Source organism: Rhinopithecus bieti, unplaced genomic scaffold (genome assembly GCF_001698545.2).
Source record: "Rhinopithecus bieti isolate Rb0 unplaced genomic scaffold, ASM169854v2 scaffold_42084, whole genome shotgun sequence".
Classification (NCBI taxonomy): Eukaryota; Metazoa; Chordata; class Mammalia; order Primates; family Cercopithecidae; genus Rhinopithecus; species Rhinopithecus bieti.
This window is the reverse complement of record NW_016818934.1, coordinates 2,662,283-2,684,372: the sequence shown is the minus strand read 5'-3', so window position 1 is coordinate 2,684,372 and position 22,090 is coordinate 2,662,283. Positions and strand designations below refer to the sequence as shown.

General features: G+C 39.8%; 1 protein-coding gene across 3 annotated transcripts in view; it reads right to left on the bottom strand.

Moving 5' to 3' along the window:
* Window positions 1–218: 218 nt before the first annotated feature.
* ARK2N (arkadia (RNF111) N-terminal like PKA signaling regulator 2N) overlaps window positions 219–22,090 on the bottom strand; it is a 105,026-nt gene continuing 83,154 nt past the window's right edge. For 2 of the 3 annotated variants that reach the window (XM_017857816.1, XM_017857815.1), the window contains exons 4-5: window positions 13,176–13,302; window positions 219–4,267 (exon numbers count right to left, since the gene is read on the bottom strand). In XM_017857816.1, the coding sequence (XP_017713305.1) occupies window positions 4,078–4,267; window positions 13,176–13,302 (317 nt within the window). In that variant the 3' untranslated portion in view covers window positions 219–4,077. The remainder of the gene's footprint in view (window positions 4,268–13,175; window positions 13,303–22,090) is intronic. The other variant, XM_017857817.1, reaches the window with a different exon arrangement.

The following is a 22,090-nucleotide window of genomic DNA, read 5'->3' as shown; positions in this document are numbered from 1 at the left end:
AACTACTTCTTGGGAGTAGTTTTGCAAGTAACCTTGCAAGGATACAGCTCTTGCTTTGAAACTCAGACATCTTATAAAGATAAGACTTGTTAACAAAATAGAATCCACTTTCACATTCAGAAGGTAACCTGGAAACTGCTCCAGGTACCACTTAATTAACTGAAGCAGATAGGAAAAAAATAAAAAATAAAAAAAATAAAAAACCTCAGAAGATATCATTGTTTAAATACACTCTATTTTATTTTGTCTTAAAATAGTTTAACCTTTATGCTACAGACTTATTTCAAAAAACAGAAAATCTTATCTTGCACCAAAAAATATATATATAACACTCTGTTTTATTATTTTTTCTCCAAAGACCATTAAATACTAAAGGGAAACAAAAACTAAATAATGAATGTAAAGAACCAATTTTGTTTTAAAACTAGAGTTGCACATTTGAAAACATTAATTCTAAGCAATGATTTGTCGTCACTGCATCAAGTCCACACTCACACTCCAGCAACAGCAGATCCATTAACTGCCAAGTGCATTGGTTCCTAGCCATACAATGGCTAACATTTCATTTTCACGGTAAGAGGAGCAAAAGGCTTCAATGGCCTCTGTACTCTTTAAAAAACAAAACAACAACAAAAATATTTCCTAGTTATCCAGTGATTTTTTTTTTAAGATCACTACTTTTTAAAATTTGTTAAGAGAATAAGAAGTAAGTAGTGTTTTAAATAAAATGAAAAAATACAACAGCATCAGACTAAAATACGTGATTATTTTAAACAAACAGTGCACAATCTGAGGAAGTTTGGTTAGGGAACAATCATTTTTATATCTACATGGAAGTCACATCATACACATATTGGAGAACAGGGATTGGGGTGCTTGCTTTGTCTTAAAAAAAAAAAGTTTAAAACTAAAAGACAAAATAGTGTCCCCAGCTTTTCAAAAACCTTTGTGACAGTATGAAAAGCAGGTAACAAACTTATTTTAAGTTAGTTATGGTGCTAATCTACTAAAAGTAAAGATGAACAAATGACTAAATTAGTAAACCAGACGATTCATATTGATAATTGATAATAAAAGCAAAGTTTATGGGATGTTTGATTGCCAAAAATAAACTGAATGAAATAAACTGAATAAAAAAGTATGCATTATTCATTCAGTCTGGCCCCTACCATCAAAATGAAAACACAATTACTGGAGAGCAGCAATTATAGGTTACATGGCAGTCATGATGATGCAACAGCTAGGTCACTGCTCTGTTTTTCACAAATCGGAGGGAATGGAAACTTTACCAAGTCAGTGGCATAAACCAATCTGTGACCCACGTGTACCATTTTAGCAGAGCGATTACTCTGAAGACAATGTCCTGTGAAGCATAAAGAACTACTTATGCTACCAAACGTAAAACTCTGATTAAGAAAAATCCCTTTAAAATAAACTTCAAATGTCACAGGAGTTGTATACCACGGAATTGTATCATTAATACCTTGCCTGAAACCACAGTCTCCACTCTTCTGGAAACAGCAATGAAAGGAGAGTTGAAACAGTCTCCCTACAGTTATTAGGGAAATATCCCGACCTAGTAGGGGAGAACTGTCTATCTCCACCATCCCTTCCCCTCCCCTCTTCATCTTAATATCCAAATCTCTGTTCTGGTCCATTAAGTCAGGCAGTTGGGAGCTGGACTACGAATAAGTGAGGGAAAAGTGCAAGCTGACATAAAGGCAAAGGGCCAGAGAAGAGACTGGTTACAGCTCCACTCTGTTCCTCATCCACAGTGCACACAGCACACCAACTCTGTAGAGGATGACTATTAGGGACTATGAAGAAAATATGTCACGGGAAATCACCTGCTGTGTGGAATTGGGAAAAAAAAATATGTGGTTAACATAAGAACAGGTCATGCAAAAACATTCATTAAAATGGGCCTCTGCCCTGATAGTGGGGGAAAAAAACAAGCTGCAAAAACTTCAAGTCACATAATCCACTCTATTCTCTTCTCTATGATTTTCCTGGAAAACACAGACCAGAAATTGTACATTTCTGCTTTGTCTAGTATTTTAATTCAAGTCAAAAACTATGTGTAACAGTAAAATTCAATAAATTAATCCTAAAGTAAAATGTGAAGGTCCAAGGATACACCAGTAGTGAATCTTCAGACGGTCCTACTTTGCTCTGGCCTCTGGGTCTTTGGTTTTTGTCTAGAATTGTGGCCGTGTGAGAGACTGATTTGCTAAAATTGGAGGTTCATGATCTTAAAAGCCTGATCTAATAAAAGCAGGAAAAAAAAAAAAAAACTGACGAAGGACAGAGGCCAGATCAAATGAGATGTTATCAGAGAAGATCAAAGAAGAAGGAATATATAGGAGAACTAATGCAACAAGAAGGGTAAAGGAATAAACTTGTCTTTACAAAACAAAAAACAAAAAAAAAAAAAGAAGAAGAAAGAAGAAGAAGAAAGAAGAAAGAAGAAAGAAGAAGAAGAAGAAAGAAGAAGAAGAAGAACAGGCCAGGCAGGTGGAGGCAGGCAGACTCCGATGCGTGCTTATGTGGGGTGTGTGTCATTCATCTCAGCAGCCCCCAGAGCACCCACCCCTCACAGTGCCTTATGCAGAGCAGGCACTTGGTAAATTTGTTTTGCTGAATGAAAACTGAAAATGGTAGTTCTCATACTCTTATGATAAGAAGAGCCACCAGGGGATTTGGAGAGAGAGGCAAAGGGCCATAGTAATGGTAACAATGGAAACAAACACACACAAAAAAAGCAAACAAAACCATGAAAACAAAAGTGAAGTCTTCTAAACCAATATTACTTCACTCCCCCTGTGCAGAATAGTGTTCTAACTCTAGGTATTGCTTTTAAAAGAATTCACTAGTAACTACAACATATTATAAGAAAGAAGGTAGTAACTAATGCCACAAAATTCCAATGCTGGCATTTCCTGAATTCCCTGAAGCTCCTACTACCCTTTGCTAATCCTTTTAGATACTGTAAAACTTACCAATTAACGTGCTTTGCATCTGACTTCTTATGGTACATTCTGATTCTTCTTATGGTATTTTTTTTTCTTAGAAGATAGAGGAGAAAAATACCCAAATACAACATCAGGTCCACTTCATCTCGGATGTTAAACAGTTGTTGCTACATACTCTTTATATAGAGACCAGCTATGAAAGACAGCACTTTCCTCTCAGATTTGCAAGTGCCTGTAGCCTCAGAGGCCACGTAACTTTTCATATTCTTCCCAACAGGTTTCTATGTTCACCCGTTATTTGACTAAACCAGAAAAAAAAGCCGAGGGAGAGAGATTTTTCCCACTGAACTCTTAACACTTTCAGATGCCCAGAAAACCTCATGGTGGGTATCTATCTGAAATGCCTCTGTCTCCAAGGAGACATTTTGCAAAGAGTTATTAATTATTGCAACAAGGAGACCAACTAAGTCACCTTAGTAGTATTTATAAACACAAAGGGACATGTCAATTATCTGTGCTGTGGGAAGTCAACAGGAGCAAACTCAGGAAAGAAGGCAGAAGACTTAAAATAAAGAAAAAATACTTTTAATACTTCTGTCTTCTATTTTTAAGGACAGGTTTTTAAATGCACATGCCCTACTAGGTGCCAAAAAGGACCTGACTGATATGTGTGCGAATGCCCTAAGATGGAAGTGCCAATGGGGTGGGCAGATAGTGGTCAAGTCTAGATATTAATTTCATTATACAGAAAAATAAATACAAGATTGAAAAACTGAAACCCATTTTGCCTAGCAATTAAAATATTATTCTAAAAGGAAGGCAGAGTTTCCTAAGATTAAAAGTCACCAAGTAAAATAAAGCTGTCTAATAAAACTCATCATTCTCATATTCCTACTGAGTGAAGGAAGAAATTCTTTTCTCTGTGATAAGTTATTTTCCTAAGTGACTTTAAAAAAAGGGGGAAGAGGAGGGAATTTTCCATGAGTTTGAATCCTACAAATGCCACAAACAGCTTCTGAAGCTGAAGCTATGACAATGAACTTCCATGTCACAAAGGATGAGGAAGTGGAAGGGAACAGTGCAGAGGAAACACAGTGACATTGTATTACAGTAGGTATTTACGCCTGCTATCCTCATCCAAGGTAAGGTCAACAACTTCTGCTGGTGAAGCCCAAGTCTGCTGGGGAGTCACAGCAGTCCATGACTGTGTTTGCCTGGTGCTAACATACTGCGTGCCCGAGCCATGCTTCCATGAAGAAACACTCTGAATCACACCACCTCGAGGATGAACACACCTGCAAATGAGATGAAGAACAAAAGCATGGTTAATTCCACTACGGGAAAAACAGAAGACAATATGACCTCAGTTGTACTGATCAACATTTTTACTAAGATAAACCTAGTATGCAGGTTCATAAAATCCACAATCAATATCCTTCCCTCCATCTCTGTCTCCCTCTCTCCCCACCCCACGACACTCCACTTGGTCCCTCTCTCAGTTTAGCCTTAAAAAGGCCAAGGATCTTATCTCAGCCGGAAACTCCTGAGTTGTGTCTAGATTAGACACTGACCATGGGTGAGAGGATGTTTCTCTGGACTCATTTATACCTCTGGGATCTTCATGACAGTGCAACACATAAATCCAGAACAAAGTTAAGATGCCCAAACAATCTTGGTCTGAACAAACCAAACAGTAAGAAAAATAGTTAAAACTTAAAATAAGCTTTATAATTGGTAATAATGGCTTCAAAGACAGTGACAGTAATACCCTTTTATAGATTAAATTTCTGAAAGTCTGTCAGTAACAGATCATGAATAAAGGATCAATTTCCCTTGTCCTGAAGGTCACAACAGAAGCACTTGGTTCATTCAACAGAATCGCTTATAATTTGGTTCCGTGAAAGTAACACAGCTGAATCTTCAGTTTAGATCCACTAAAAGGGTTCTATCAGAGGGACAGAACTGCCTTGCTAGCAAGTCATACCAAGAGTTCACTGAAATAAAATTGTTTCAGAAACACTGACAGTTTGAATTCCATATTCCAGTCAAATGATAGAATTGTGAACCTCCAGGCCAAAACACTAAGTTCTGACTCAAATGAGAGGAAGGCAGGCAACTCATGAGACCAATGCTATGTCCTCTCATCTAAACTTCCTGAGCAGATGTTAGGTAGCATACGTGAGAAGTAATAAGTGGCATGAGTCCAGTCACTAAACTACCACAGTGGCTCCTGAGCAGCTGTCTGACGATCTGTAAGCAACAAATAATGCTGGGCCACTTGAGAATTTCGGCTTTGATTTAATGCTACCTAAACTCCCAGGTTCAAAAGAACATTCAGGTAATAATGGACAAGATTCAGTTGCAAAACTACCCCAAGGACCCTTAAGCTCCTGCAAACATGCCCTACTCCTACAAAGGCTTAACCTGATAACTTCTCCCTTATTAAGAAAAGTTCCTAAGAACAGAACTTTCAGGGCCAGAGCAGAGGGCAGAATGCAAATTTGTTACAGTACCAGAAGCCCATCATCTGTCCAGAGACGGGCTAAGTAGTTACTAACCCAGAGGCTACTACCTTTTCAAAGATTAGCTAGCGAAATAAATAGGGACATTAAAATAAGGGACATAAAGCCCAATGTCTAATTCATATCTGTTCAACCCACTATATAAATTCATATTAAATGACCATGTAGTCATGGAAAAATGTCAGCCAAAGGAGTCCATTCAACATTTATAGAAACGGTTTTGAGGACTGAAGGCCAATGAAACACTACGTTTTCTAAGCGGTTTCACATATATTATCTCACTGGACAATTCGACAGACCTATGAGGTGAGCATGGAATTTACTATCCTCACTCTACAGAGAGGGAAACTGAGGCTTAAACAGGTTACATGATTTGCTCAGACTCACAATGCTTGAAAGTCATAGGCCAAGGAACACAGGTCTGATTTTGGGTCCAATGCTTTCCATATCATGTTGCTGCTTTACAGATATGTGTATCAAATTGGGTGTGGCAAAACACAGCGAAAATCATCAGAATACAGATAGGCCCAAACTAACAATTTAGAAGTATAAAGTTACTTGACAATTCAAAAGCTCACCTGTACAAGCACTAATTGAAGTCAAGCTGGCTAGAAATCTGGTAAGAATTCAGGCAATGAATGAGTGGCAAAGAGAGTCAATGTAATCTTTGGCAGAATTTCTAAAAATATCTTCGAAGTAAAAGTAGTATATAGTCCCAATTGTTTATCTGTATTGCTCACTAAGTAATCATAAAATGTAACATCAGGCAATGGCTTTTTTAAAAATCTGATCTAATCTGTTTATCATACAGAAGAAAAACCCTAGGCCAAAAGACAACCACCTAGGCTCTTAAACAAGTAAGGTATAGAACTAGAATAAAATCAGGTCTCCACTCAATGGTTTATTTTCCACTGAATAAGAATGCCTTCTTCAGGCTATACCTGAAGTTACTATAGCATGTTTGACTGAGAGAAGCACTGCCTGGTTCCCGGGGCCATTCAATAAGCAGCAAAGAAGAGTCTAGAAAGTGTCTGGCATAGGAAAAGAACTGGGAGAGTGAGAGGTTTAGAGACCATATCTCCTACTGAGGAATGGCTGAAGGAGACAGAATACGAGACAGGGCACTTCAACTATCTAAAAATAGATCACTTCTGTAGTTATGTTACAAATGGTTCCAGTTACCAAAAACCAGCTTAGGCTACTTTAAATAATAAAGAGAATTTATTAGAAGGACACTGGGCACCTCAAAGAGCCTAAGATGACAGAATAACGCCTAACCCTATTTCTCCTACTTCAAAATTTTAGATTATCTGGAGAATGTGATGATACTACCTTTGGTCAAAAGCTTTCCTAACTCTAATTATTAATAGTTGTACATGGAATTCCCAAAGACAGGAGAATCACTGTGAGACGGAAGCCACCATGAAAGGTACTATTTCATGCTCAAGGTAAAACTACTGAGAGCATGCTAAGAACCATGAATCAGTTTTTAGAAGGCAAGTTTCAGATAATCATTGCTATAGAACAAAGCCACTAAGAAACAGAATGAATTGCCTTTTAAGAACTCAAGTAATTGCTGAGGCATCTGTCAGGAATGTTAAGGAAGATTTTAAGATGCCCTCCAAGGTCAACAGTGACTTTAACATTTGTTCAAAAACAGGCAAAACAATCATTAAAAGTCAGAATAGGCTGGCACGGCGGCTCATGACTCTAATTCCAGTACTTTGGGAGGGTGAGACGGGAGGATGGCCTGAGCTCACAAGTTCGAGACCAGCATGGACACCACGGTGAAACCCCATCTCTATCAAACACACACACACACACACACACAATTAGCTGGGTGTGGTAACAGGCACCCGTACTCCCAGCTACTCGGAAGGCTCAGGTGGGAGGATGGCTTGAGCCTTGGCGGTCAAAGCTGCAGTGAACAGAAATTATGCCACTGCACTCCAGCCTGGGTGGCTGAGCTTTGTCTCAAAAAAAAAAAGTCAAGATAGTAGTTACAGGGGAAAAGAGAAAGGGGAGGTTGTAATTAGAAAGTAGTGCAGAGTGGCTGAGCGTGGTGGCTCACGCCTGTAATCTCAGCACTTTGGGAGGCCAAGGCAGGTGGATCACAAGGTCAGGAGATCAAGACCAGTCTGGCTAACATGGTGAAACCCCGTCTCCACTAAAAATACAAAAAATGAGCCAGGCGTGGTAGCATGCACCTGGAGTCCCAGCTACTCCGGAGGTTAAGGCAGCAGAATCGCTTGAACCCAGGAGGCGGAGGCTGCAGTGAGCTGAGATAGCGCCACTGTACTCCAGCCTGGGTGACAGAACGAGACTCCGTCTCAAAAAAGAAAGCGCAGCATGACTTCTGTGTTTTGATCTGAGTGCTTGTTACTTGGGTATAAGCAGTTTGCAAAAATTAAAGGTACATTATTAGTTACCTGTACGTGTTATTAGCCAATAAAATATTCACAAAAATCATTTACTTTAATGATCTCAAACACACTGAATAAAATGGGAGTTAGGAGATGGATGAGGACAGAACAAGGCTTTTAACACATTATTTTTAAACCACAGAGGGAAAAAACAGTCCATCTAGTAAACAGAAGGGTGCTAGAGAAATATTTCAACTATTTTATAAGACAGTATACATTACACAAAAATGTATACCAGATAGGGAAAAAATTCCAGGAGAAAGAGGGAGCACAACAGTTGTTAAGCCTCTGGAGTGGTCCTATAACAGATGTAAGAGGCTCAAAATTTTGTGAGACAACATAAAAAATAAAGAGTTTCATGTATTATCACATATGCTTTTTCTGTATCATGAAAGATACGAGGTAGGAACATACTCAACTGGTTTTCAATTGGTCCAATCAATTGTATTACTAATCTGTATTAGTGCAGATACAGGCTTTGTTCTCACAAAGCGTTTAATCTGCATACAATTGGTGACAGGTATGAAACACAACCTAGAGCCATATTTTGCATTTTATAACCAAGAAAATGTTTGGGTCTCGCTTCCCAAAATGTTGGGGAAAATACATTATAAACAATATGGTATGACAGAATAATTTCCTGTTCTTCGTACACTAATATCAATAGAAAGGCTGCACAGTGGAAATGAAGTGTGTGCGCGGACACACGCACAGAGAAGGCTCTGATGATCAACTTTTGATATAGTTAGCTTACTATTCTAAGAAAACAACATTAAAAATTAATCATTTTTACTCTCATTTATAGACAGCCTGAAGGTGACCTCTTAGATAACATTTCTACTTCTTTTTCCCAACTGAAGAGGAAATGAATCCTTGTGATTGTAGGGAAACACTCATTTGTCTCCCTAGTTTTTTTGGAGTTAATGTTAGCAACAGGGCCGGGCATGGTGGCTCAAGTCTGTAATCCCAGCACTTTGGGAGACCAAGGCGGGCAGACTGCCTGAGCTCAGGAGTTTGCGACCAGCCTGGGCAACATGGTGAAACGCTGTCTCTACTAAAATACAAAGTTAGCCGGGCATGGCGGCGTGCGCCTGTAGTCCCAGCTACCCAGGAGGCTAAGGCAGGAGAACTGCTTGAACTCGGGAGGTGGAGCTTTCTGTGAGCCAAGATCACACCACTGTACTCCAGCCTGGACAACAGAGTGAGACTCCATCTCAAAAACAAAAAAGTTAGCAACTGGTCCTATGAAGCAATGAGTCTCAAACACAGCTTCCTACACCAATTATTTTGCTGAGGAATAACCCAATATTAACACCAATGATCACAGGATTAACAGACTAGAATGAGGTCCTCAGAACAGGTATCAAAAGGAACTGTTCCAACACAGTTTCAAAACATACAGATCTGGGCTATATGTATTCATCTTCCTAGAGCAATTACCAATGAGGTCGGTAGAAGGAAACAATAACAGGACCAAGAACAAAAAAACTTACTGGCCTGAAGTTTGTAAATTAAGAGTTTTGGCAAAATTAAGTGGGCACAGAAGAACTAGAGATGCTGGGAAAGTCTCCATCTCACTAGAAAAGAGCATCTGTGAAACTGGACTGTCCAAAAATTAACATCTGGAAATAACATTTAGGTAACACCAGGAGTTTAACACAGCAATACAAGGCAATCATAAAATACGCGTTCAACCATTAGTTCAGAAAGCATGCTTTCTAGTCTAGGACTAGGAGATACACAAAAGAGAAATGAATACATCAAAATCTAAAATAAAAATAACTATCAAAAAAGGTGGGGGCGGGGAGGCACATCACAACTAGAATTACTGAGTGCAAAGGCCAAGCAAAATGCTTCCAATATGGAAAAATGGCACCCAATACAAGTCAGGACAGCCACAATTCCAGAGAACAACTCAAGAACCAAATCTGAGTTCTTAAAAACTCTTAAAAACCCAACAACAATGTAGAATATGAAAAGAAAAAATAAGAACAGGACAACTAAATCCAAACAAAACATCTACTTTATACATGTAAATCAAATGAGAACAAAAAGATGTGGATCAAAACCTAAAACCTTTTTCCAAGCGATAACCCTGCCAGAAGCACATCAATACTTCATAACTGCAACCCTAGACCTGTAAAAGAAATAAATTCCAGATGAGATACAGGCAGCCAAGGGGCAACTCTGAAGCAACCAACAAGAAAGCCTCTTCTCCTACTTGCTTCTCAGCTTTTTAATCTCAATGTCTGAAAGATTATCAGGCTACTGATACAGAAGCTGCTGGGGGAAATAAATGTTGGAAAGACTCAGTCCTAGACCCAAGATCAATATAAAAGACACCCTCACAAAATAATAAAGGAGTCAGTTAAAAATACTCCAAAGAACCTGTAAACTCTGCATTCCATTATATGGACAATTTTAACCACCACTGAGGTTTTAAAATGGATGTCACCTACAAGATATGATTTCCCAGGATTCAACCAATGAGTAAGAATAAAACACAGCTTTATGCTTCAGAGCCTGTAAGAAAAAATCCTTGAAAATAATGTAATGTTATTTAAAATGTAGACAAAGTCACTTTGTTCAAGTGTAGAATAGGGATTGTGTGCTAGGGGTGGGGAGAACTGAGAATTTAAATTTCCAGGTTTTAATAGAAAGATAATGATAATTGTAACTCCAGATATAAAAATGTTTTTTAAAAAAAGAAGATAAACATTTAATGATGAAGAAATATTGAACAAAGACGCTAAAAATAAGTGTGGTTCATGCTGTAACATTTCTAGGCATAAGGAAACAATAAAAAGGGAGATGAGTTAGAAATTAATAGAGAATCTGACCAAGTGGTATGTCTTAGCACAGAGTAAGAGACTAGATAAACAATACAGGTTTCTACCTATTCCTTCCCTATTTAAGTAGGAACCCATAAGTACAATGACTTAAAATTTGAAATGTAACTCAAAAGGAAGTTGGTGAATGAATGATATGTCCCTGGCACATCTGAAGATAGTTCACCCACATCAACCTGTCAGTGGGCAGGGTATCAGAGTAGGAACCCTAAAATTTAAAAATACAATAGTCTAGAAAGATCCTGACCCATGGCTTAAAAGGATAATTTATATCATAAGAAACAATGGTGAAATAAACCAAAGGCAAAAATTTGCTGATGTAAAGGAAGAAATCAGTAGTTCTAGCTTTCTCATCTGGTGGGTAAGTCGGCCTAAACAGAAAAATGGAAAAATGGAAGAGAATTTAATAGCAAAAAATTTGTAATTAAGGCAGAAGAAAAAGAGGAAAGACTGAAAATAAAATTCTTTCCCACCAGAATAGGGAAAATAATCATTAACAAAAGAAAGAAAGAAAGAAAAAGAGGCAGGGCACGGTGGCTCATGCCTGTAATCCCAGCACTTTGGGAGGCCGAGGTGGGCAGATCACCTGAGGTCGGGAGTTTGAGACCAGCCTGACCAACATGGAGAAACCCCATCTCAACTAAAAATACAAAATTAGCCAAGCGTGGTGGCGCATGCCTGTAATCCCAGCTACTGGGGAGCCTGAGGCAGGAGAATCGCTTGAACCCAGGAGGTGGAGATTGCAGTGAGCCTAGATTGTGTCATTGCACTCCAGCCTGGGCAACAAGAGTGAAACTCCATCTCAAAAAAAAAAAAAGAAAAAGAAAAAATGAAGCAGCCTTACAGGCATACTTACAGAATAAAACACAATAAATACAGAAGGCATAAATACAGAATAGAGGATGAAGTTCTAGGACAAGACTAGTTCTGAAAAAGTCAGAATTGGCCACTTTTGGGGAGATGGCATGTTAAACTACAAATTAACTCTACATCCTTAAGGTTCCAATTATTTGACTGAAAAATGCTCTCAAAGTATACTTAGATCTCACTAGAAAGGGTACCCTTAACATACATGTATCTGTATTTCATCTCCACGCTACACTTCTAAGTTTGTCTTTTATATAAGAGACAGAAGAAATGCTGGCAAATGTGCTTTATTACCTGGGTAACCAGAGTAAAATCAGATCAAAGAGCCAAGTAATGAATACACTATGCCATATACCTATTTATCAGAAAATCACAACTTCACTCTTGTGGCATGGGAGAAAAGTTGTTTGCTTTATACAAAACACACAAGTTCTAAAGTCTAAACGTTGGGGGGTGGGTGGGTGTGTGCACGTGCGGTGGGGGAGGTGGGGAGAGGAGGATGTTGCAGAATGTTTCAGAAGAATATGGCTGAAAGGGCTGGAACCAATTATTATGAACCTACCTTAAAGCAGGAGTCAGCAAATGTTTTCTGCAAAGGTATTGACTTTTCAGACAGTACATATCTTAAGGCTTTGGGGAGGACATATAATCTCTGTTGAAATGATTCAACTTTGCCAATGGAGTGCATAAACAGACATAGATGATTACACACAAAATGAACAAGCACGGTTGTTAAAATAAAACTTTATTTATAGACTAAAATTTTAATTCCTGTAATTTTCACATGTCACAAAGTATCATTCTTCATTTGATTTTTTTTTTCCACCAGCCATCTAAAAAGGTAAAAATCATTCTTAGCTCGCAGCCCAGACAAAAACAGGCAGCAGGCCAGAACTGGCCTATGAGCGACAGTTTGCTGACCCCTACCTTAACGAATGCCAAACTTCATAAAATTATGTTTATAATGCTACACACCAACTTGATGTCTTGTGGGGTTTTTTTTACTCCCAAGAAACAAGACTCCCTTAGTTATATGAACATTACCAGAAATATACTCTGTAAAAACAGACCAAAATAACTTAAAAGTTTGCTTTTAATGAGAGACAAGGAGAGGTGCTCTAGGAAACCAGTCAAAGAGGCATGATGTCAGATGCATGTTTCCCAACTGTTTGCTCCCAGTATATTTCAAGGTAAAGTGAAAGGCAAGAAAGTATGAACGTGAGAGAAAAAAGTAGTGATACTTCTGCCTTAAATGAGAAGTCTGTCAAGCTAACTAAACATTTGCTTAAAAGAAAAAACCATCAGCTCTAGTTCACAGACATGTATAGTTGAAATGTTCTTGATATGAGACAATATATAACACACTGTAAGGCTCATATCATGTCTAAGGAAAAGTATTTCTTAAGCCAAACAAAAGTGAGAGCTCCCATCATTCATTCATGCCGGCTATGCCATAAAGTCTACCATTTTCTTTTAACTTGTTTTCTGGTTAAAATAGAATTTATAACTTAAAATATCAGACTACTCCAATTAGTATCCTACCTTGCATGTTCCTGAACTCCCACAATCTCTACTTCACTATCTGAAGAGGCAATGTTAATTTCTTCATTGAGTGGTGCATTGCCAGCAGATGTTTTGTCACTTGCTAGGAATCCTGGATCCAAATGACCTGAGAGAGAAGGGGAGTAAAAAAAACAAGCACTATAATTTTATTTCTCACAAACAGTGGAAACAACTCATTGACAGATTTGTCATCTAGGTTTAGTCCCGGAAACAGAATCACCCTGTGAGAGCTTGCCACAGCAAAACTGTCAAATAAGCTGGGGCAGTGTTCTTTGTTCAAACATTGGTTTTAAAAAAGAAACAGAATACATGCTCATGATGTATATTCAAACAACACGGCAGTATATAAAAGTATGAACTCAAAGTCTCTCACTCGCTACTCCTTAGGATAAATAATGTAAATGCTTTGGTAAATACCTATATCTGTCTACCTAAACCATAATACACTCTACATATTTTATGTTGTAATGCTTTTTGCATTCAACTCCAGTCAGTTTTTAAACGACCTGCATAACCACCTAGAAGGCAGTGGGGATCTCTACTGCTTAACATTTTAATAGAACCAAACTCTAAACTAGAAAAGCCCAAAGGCACATATGGAATAATAATAGAAGTAATCTCTACTACCATATTTATACTGAGATGCTTTGTGAAAGATTTAGCGTATGTTTTCTCTAAAGAAACATAGATTTGACAAAATCTGACCCAAAACTACATCTAAAAAGAAAGACTGGAGGTAAATCACAATTTTGGCTCTGAGCAACTGAAATGTAACTTGCACATTACTGAGAGTTCTCCTTAGAAACAAACCACAAACTCTGGAAAAACATAACAGTTTGTGGCACTGGGGCATGTAAGGACTTCTTCTGTAAGAGTCTTTCCAAAGCATGTATTATATGATGCAATAAAACACATTTTCCAACATCACAGAAAACATGAGCTTCACAGAACTCTCAATAATGGCTAATGGCATGGCATCAAAGTACGTGGCTCTAAAAACAATTCTAGCAACAGCTCAAATAAATCGGCCTATGTACCAGCTCTTAAATGTTCTGATTTAAAAGGGTGAATTTTAGAATACCTAGGAGTTAACACAGAATAAACAGAGTTGCAATGAGTACAAATTCCCATTTACTCTCTAAAGGGTATTTTTATTTAAATATATTATGATCTGATACAAAATTATTTCCCATATCAAAAAAAAAAAAAATCTACACGACACCTAACCTAAACTAAACCAATGTAAAGAAAATAAAATTTTGGCTCACGCCTATAATCCCAGCACTTTGGGAGGCCAAGGTGGGTGGATCACAAGGTCAAGAGATCGAGACCATCCTGGCCAACATGGTTGAAACCCCGTCTCTACTAAAAATACAAAAATTAGCTGGGCATGGTGGTGCGTGCCTGTAGTCCCAGCTACTCAGGAGGCTGAGGATAGAGAATTGCTTGAACCCAGGAAGCGGAGGTTTCAGTGAGCCGAGATCGCGCCACTGCACTCCAACCAGGCAACAGAGGGAGATTCCGTCTTAAAAAAAGGAAAACAAAGAAAATTTTACATACAACTCTCTTCTCCCTTCACTCAACCCAATGCTTCAAGGTTATTGAGAAATCTTGTACTTTTTTTTTTTTTTTTTTTTTTTTTTGAGATGGAGTCTCGCTCTGTTACCCAGGCTAGAGTACGATGGTGCAATCTCAGCTCACTGCAACCTCCGCCTCCGGGGTTCAAGCAATTTTCCTGCCTCAGCCTCCCAAGTAGCTGGGATTACAGGCGTCCGCTACCACATGCAGCTAATTTTTTGCAATTTTAGTAGAGATGGGGTTTCGCCATGTTGGTCAGGCTGGTCTCAAACTCCTGGCCTCAGGTGATCCACCCACCTTGGCCGCCCCAAAGTGCAGGGATTACAGGTGTGAGCCACTGCACCTGGCCAAATCTTGAATTTTCATACTCCTGTCACTCGAGTGTAAACCTTTTGGAAAGCTACAGACAGTCACAAAGCAAGGCTTACAACTTTTATACCTTCTGACCCTGTAAACCCATCCCTAATAATTTACTCTTTAGCCTTTAAATAAGCAAAATGTTATATCCAAAGATACTCATTACAGTGCTATGTAGCAACTTGGAAAAATGTATACTAACATATCAAGTACTACACATAACACTATAAAAATATGTAGATTCTGGGTAAAGCTGTGAAAATAATCAAGTTTGAATATGATTGTGGGTCTTTTCATAATTCTTTAGTACTATTTTTATCTTTTATTCTTCAACTGAAAATGATGCATATATGTGAAAAAATTTTAATGCTTAGAATGGCTCCTAGCTAAACGAGTGATTGAGATTATATATCACAGTCTGCATGGGTTTGTAATCCAGATCATGTGGCACTGGCAGATAGCACATATCTGGACCCTATAAGCACACAAAAGGTGGCATTCACCAGATAAAACCCTGTTTTATTAAATCTAGGGAGGCTGCCTAGATTTAAATCTAGGGAAGCTGCCTAGGCTTAAATAGAATTGGTTAAGCCTTGCTTTGGTAAACCTAGATTCTTGTTCTGATCCCTAATACCTTGTTGTGGCCAAGTCTTCATCCAATTTCTACTTCAGTGTTTTAGTTATGGCTATCCTCATGCACACTGTTCCAACTGTACTGCTAGGGAAGAATACAAAATCACAGACTCTCTTCTTTATAGCCTTCAACTTTTCCATATTCAATAATTGAAACAGTCTTTACTATTTGTTTGTACCTGCAATAAATACTTGTGACATGCTATGCACTGTGCTAAGTGCTAGAAATACTATGGGGAACAAGGCAGGCATAGTCTCTACCCTCAATGAACCTGCAATATATGCAGAGATAATAAAAAGCAGTCTATTGCACCATTGCTTCAAAACTGCTCTGATAGGGAACATTCACCAGACTTGAGGGCAATCAGGGTAGCTGAGTTCTAAAGGAAGAGTAGGCACAGGTGAGGGGAAGTGGCATATGGAACATTCAGTTGTCCTTTAAGGTATAAAAGTTTGGTGAGATTTTCGGGTAACAGTCAAAAGAGTAATAAGAAACAAGGCTACCAAAGTCAGCAGGTCAGATCATGATAAGCTGTCTGGATTTAACTTTGAGAAGTAGGAAGCCACTTAACGATTTAAGCAGAGGAGTGATGTCATCTGGTTTTGCATTTTAAAGAATTTCCTTTCAGAGTATAGAAATGAAACTGATAGCAAGCAGGACAGGAAATACTGGAGGCAACAAAATCAGTTAGACTGCTGCAGCTTCCTGGGTGAGAAATGACTGTGGCTGAACTAGGAAAAAAAACAACGGAAAATACTCTGTGTGTGTGTACGAATGGCGAGTTAGTGACGTTGGGAATTAGGCAAATGAAAGAACACAGAAAGTCAAAACGATGCTTAGGTTTCTGACTTAGGTAAAGGGATAGAGTTACAGGGCCATTCAGTGCACTAATAAAAGCTGAGGGTGGTTGCTTAGGGCATGATGATAATGTGCCTTTAATATATACAATAAGCAGTTCACATAAGTTTTCACATAAATCATGAGTGTTCATAATAGCAGGACTTGCAAGCAGAGACAGACTAAGACAGGTGCCAGGAATGTTTCAAAATGAGTGAAACTATCATGGAGTCAGTAGATGACAGTCAATGGTACAACCGGTACTGTTCTAAAGCTCAGGTCAGAGATCTAAAGAGGAAATAGACTTGTTAAATCCTCTGCAATAGGTGAGAGAATAAAGATCATCCAGAAAAGTAAAAGTGGTCTATAGAATACAACCCAAGTACTGATGAACATAAATAATTAAGAGACGGGGTGGGGCAGTGGGGCGGGGAATTAGGCTTGGTGGTATGCAACTATAGACTCAGCAACTCGGGAAACTGAGACAGGATTGCTTGAGCCCAGGGGTCAAGGCTGCAGTGTTCCATGATTGAACCACTGCACTCCAGCCTGGGAGAAAGCCAATAGAGCAAAGCAATCTGAAGAATAATGAAAGGGAAGGAAGAGTAAACACAGTTTAAGAAGTTTGGATATAGAAGAAAAGGAGATAGGATGATACTGAGTAAGAAATATGGGCTTGAGGGAGGGGTGTATGTATGTATGTATGTATGTATGTATAGTTTTAACAATGAGGGAGACCTGTTCATATTCCAAAAGGTCAGAGAATAGGTTTGACAGCAGAAAGCTGAGGTAATTTGGATTTTGAAGAACGTGGCAAGGCCATCTGCAGAGTGTAGGTGTGGGCAGATGCAGAAAAGCCAAGTAGCCACTATGAAGAAAGAATCCTGCATAAGGAAAAGGCGGAATTTATGGGAAGCACTGAGAGCCTGAATGAGGCCACAGACTAGGAAATTAAGGCAACCTCTAACTCTGTAACAAAGTGATTTTCTCCAGCTATGCTTAGCAGGGTAGATATAGGCTCAAAGTGTGCATGCAGTGATCAGACTGCCAGGTGAGTACAACAGGAAAACCAACTCTACAAGTGACATTTGGCAAAGGACAGCTGGGCCTATATAGGCTTGATAGGGAAGGACATGAAGCTGGGAGAGGACTGATAAAGGGATGGGCGATTGGTCCAATGAGGTAGAAAAGTAGTGTGGTAGAAGTAGCTACATAAGAGAATAGAGGCCGGTTGCAGTGGCTCACGCCTGTAATCCCACCACTTTGGGAGGCCAAGGCAGGCAGATCACGAGGTCAAGAGATGGAGACCATCCTAGCCAACATGGTAAAACCCCATCTCTACTAAAATACAAAATTAGCTGGGTGTAGTGGTGTGCGTCTGTAGTCCCAGCTACTCAGGAGGCTGAGGCAGGAGAATTGCTTGAATCCAGGAGGCGGAGGTTTCAGTAGTGAGCCAAGATCGCGCCACTGCACTCTAGCCCAGCGACAGAGCAAGACTCTTTGTCTCCAAAAAAAAAAAGTGTAGAAAAGCCTACAGAGTAGAAAAGGAAAAGCAGTAACGAGGGGTAGAAGGAAAACCAGCGATTACAAGAAGTAAAACACTGTACTTTCTCCCTCTTAGCTACCCACAAAATACAAGCACCAGGGATCATCCATTTTTTGCCATCTTATCCCAAACTCTGTTGTTTTCCTTTGCTCCAGCCACCCACTGCTCACCCTCCTACAACTTTACCAATACTTTCTGGAATGCCAACTTCATGGTAAAATACACTCAACTTTCTCTCCACCTCCTTGTGGAAACCTGACTGACCTTCCTGAAGACGTTGTCTCCCCTGAAGTCTTCTGAAGAGGAAGCTGCTCTTAACCCCAATGCTGGGATGCAGATCACTTATAAATTACTCATCTCCATCCTCATGTACCAACACCAGCAGGCAGTGCCTTCCAGGAGGTTACCATTTCACTGCCATGTACTCACTCCAGGACAGTTACTCATGCATGAAACAGTCCTGGCACATGTCTTAGTCTCTCTCTACTTACAAGTCCTGCTATCATGAATACTCATTATTTATGTGAAAAAACCACCTCAAAACTGTCTGTGCCTACTCACTAAGAAGTAAGAAGCTGGGCTGGGCTACATGGCTCACACCTGTAATCCCAGCACTTTGGGAGGTCGAGGCAGGCAGATCACTTGAGGTCGGGTGTTTGAGACCAACCCTGGCCAACATAGCAAAACTGTCTCTACTAAAATACAAAATCAGGCAGGTATGGTGATATGCCCCTGTAGTCCCAGCTACTCAGAAGGCTGAGGCAGAAGAATTGCTTGAACCCAAGAGGCGGAGATTGCAGTGAGCTGAATTATACCACTGCACTCCAGCCTGGATGACAGAGCGAGAAGCCATCTTAATCAATCAATAAGCAAGCAAGCAACGAGCTGAGCTCCAAGAGGTACTAAAAGCCACTTGTGGTAGACTCACAGTAAGGGGTTCAGCCTGTTGGGATCCTAAAATAAATAAATGAAATTAATTAAACCAAATTAAAAGGCAGATTGTGGACAGGCAGGGTCACCATAACCAAACTCTTCTTCCTTGATCACTCAATGCTTTTAAACAACGGTAATTAAGAAAATACAACAAGAATATGACATAATTAGTTAATTCTTAGTATGTCTTTGCCCAGTTCCTATAACCAGAGTTCTAATTTATAATTCTACCGTCTCTAGTAGGAATGTTTTGTGAAACATCCATCATCAATATTTCTGAATAACCAGTCTTCACTGACTAGGACCCCGCCATCCTCACCTTACCACCTCCAACAGCCTTACTCCAGAGCTAGAAATATCATCACTTTATTTTTTATGAAATGAAAAGTTACTCTGTACTTTTGTTAATTTTGTACTGTCTTAAAAAAACAAAACAAGGTACCATCACCAACATTTCAGATTCTTCTAACTTTATTCATTCATTATGGATCTAGAAACTAGTAATACTCCTTCCACACTGTTAGATAATCCAAACAATTCTGGCAGTGCAATTTTGCTGTAAAATTGCAGTCCAAACCTGCTGGTATTTAACATGGTTATTAAACCCAAACAATATGGCTAAAACTGGTCACTTAAAATTGAGGTCTGCTTTTTTTTTTTTTTTGAGATGGAGTTTTGATCTTGTTGCCCAGGCTGGAGTGCAACGATGCGATCTCAGCTCACTGCAACCTCCACCTCCCAGGTTCAAGCGATTCTCCCACCTCAGCCTCCTGAGTAGTTGGGATTACAGGCATGTGCCACCACAACAGGCTAATTTTGTATTTTAGTACAGATGGGGTTTGGCCTTGTTGGTAAGGCTGGTCTCAAACTTCTGACCTCAGGTAATCCACCTGCCTTGGCCTCCCAAAGTGTTGGGATTACAGGGGTGAGCCTCCGCACCTGGCCTAGGGTCTGCTCTTACAGACCCTGGCCAGGGGTCTGCTCTTATCTGTATTGCTTGGTCAAAATACTAGTACAAGATAAAATAAGAGGCATGAGAAAGTGATGGGGGTGCTAAATATAGACTGCCTGGTAAATGTTAAGAACTCCTAGACTAACAGTGTGAGACATTCGCCAAATTTCCTGTCAGATCCTTAGATACATTGTGCCACGGAGAAAACAAATCAGCTAGGACCCACACCAAGGCAATGAGATGGGGACACCAAAGGCATTCTGGGATGCCTCTGCCTCTTCCTTCTTCTATTTCAGAGCCAGGATCATTAGTCCTTTTCTGTCACTGTAACCCTCTTCAGCATGCCACACATTCCTTTGGGAGCGCCAGTACAGAACCTGACATTCTCTGGCCTTTGGGCCTTTTCTGTTCTGCCCCTCCCCACCCCGCCCCACCCACCAAGGAGGACCTCACAGGATTCCAATGGCAGAACAGTGCCTAAAGCATACACAAAAGTGAGCCTAAGATGCTATGGGGTTCTTCAAATACTGTCAGTGGTAGTAATCTTTTCCAGTTCTAAGACCACAAGCCCTATAGAGAAAAATGTAAATACCACAATTACCATATATTAAACTGAAAATAAAGCAGAGCACTTATATTTAGCTATTGTGACAGCTGGCTGTCTCTGTGTAGGTCTCTGCCTGTGTAGGTCTTTGGAAAGATAACTTCTTTCACTATATGAGAAAATTCTGAATTTTATCCTCCCACTACAGACCTTTTCAACAAGATAGAGTAAGAAAAAGTTACAGGATAAGGTAGTTACCACGATAGGGTAAGAAAAAGAAGCATAGAAAAGTAGTAACTAAATTATCATGGAAAACAGTTTCTTTCTGTCTTTAAAGGAAATAATCCAGCTACTTTTTAAACTGTAAATCCACTGGGTAAGAACTAGGCCTGAGCTTTGCAGCAAACTGAAGAGAAAGTAATATTACACACTGTATGACAGTCGCATACTAGGCATTTAAAAAAAAATATATAACATCTTAAGTCACTACTCATCTAGCTTTAAAAACAAGCAAATTACTACTTTTAGGGTTTTTGTTATTTATTTATTTATTTATTTTTTATTGAGACAGAGTCTCATTCTGTCACCCAGGCTGGAGCACAGTGGCACAATCTTGGCTCACTGCAACCTCCACCTGCTGGGATCAAGCAATTCTCCTGCCTCAGCCTCCCGAGTAGCTGGGACTACAGGAGCCCACACCACCATGCCCAGCTAATTTCTGTATTTTTTTTAGTACAGACAAGTTTTCACCATATTGGACAAGCTGGTCTCGAACTCCTGACCTTGTGATCTACCCGCCTCGGCCTCCCAAAATGCCAGGATTATAGGCATGAGCCACAGTGCCCCGGCCTACTTTTAGCTCTTTAAAGAGAATGTTAAAGACAACCTTAAAAAGTGAAGGAAGAGGGCCAGGCACAGTAACTCACACGTGAAATTTCAGCACTTAGAGATGCAGAGGCGGGTGGATCACTTGAGATCAGGAGGGCGAGACCAGCCTGGCCATCATGGTGAAACTCGGTCTCTACTAAAAATACAAAAAAATTAACTGGGCGTGGTGAAGGGTACCTGTAATCCCAGCTACTGGATAGAGTGAGGCAGGAGAATCACTTGAACAAGGAGGCGGAGGCTGCAATGAGCCACGGCATCCAGCCTGAGCAATAGAGCTAGAATCTGTCCCCCCCCACCCCCCCAAAAAAAAGGTGAAGGAAGAGGTCAAAAATATAAAATCTGGCTGGACGTGGTGGCTCATGCCTGTAATCTTAGCACTTTGGGAGGCCAAGACAGGCGGATCACTGGAGGTCAGGAGTTTGGGACCAGTCTGGCCAACACATGGTAAAACCGTGTCTCTACTAAAATACAAAATTAGCCGGGTACAGTGGCACACACCTGTAATCCCAGCTACTTGGGAGGCTGAGGCAGAAGAATTACTTGAATCCAGGAGGCAGAGGTTGCAGTGAGCCCAGAATGTGCCACTGTACTCCAGCCTGGGTGACTGGCGACTCCCTCAAAAAAA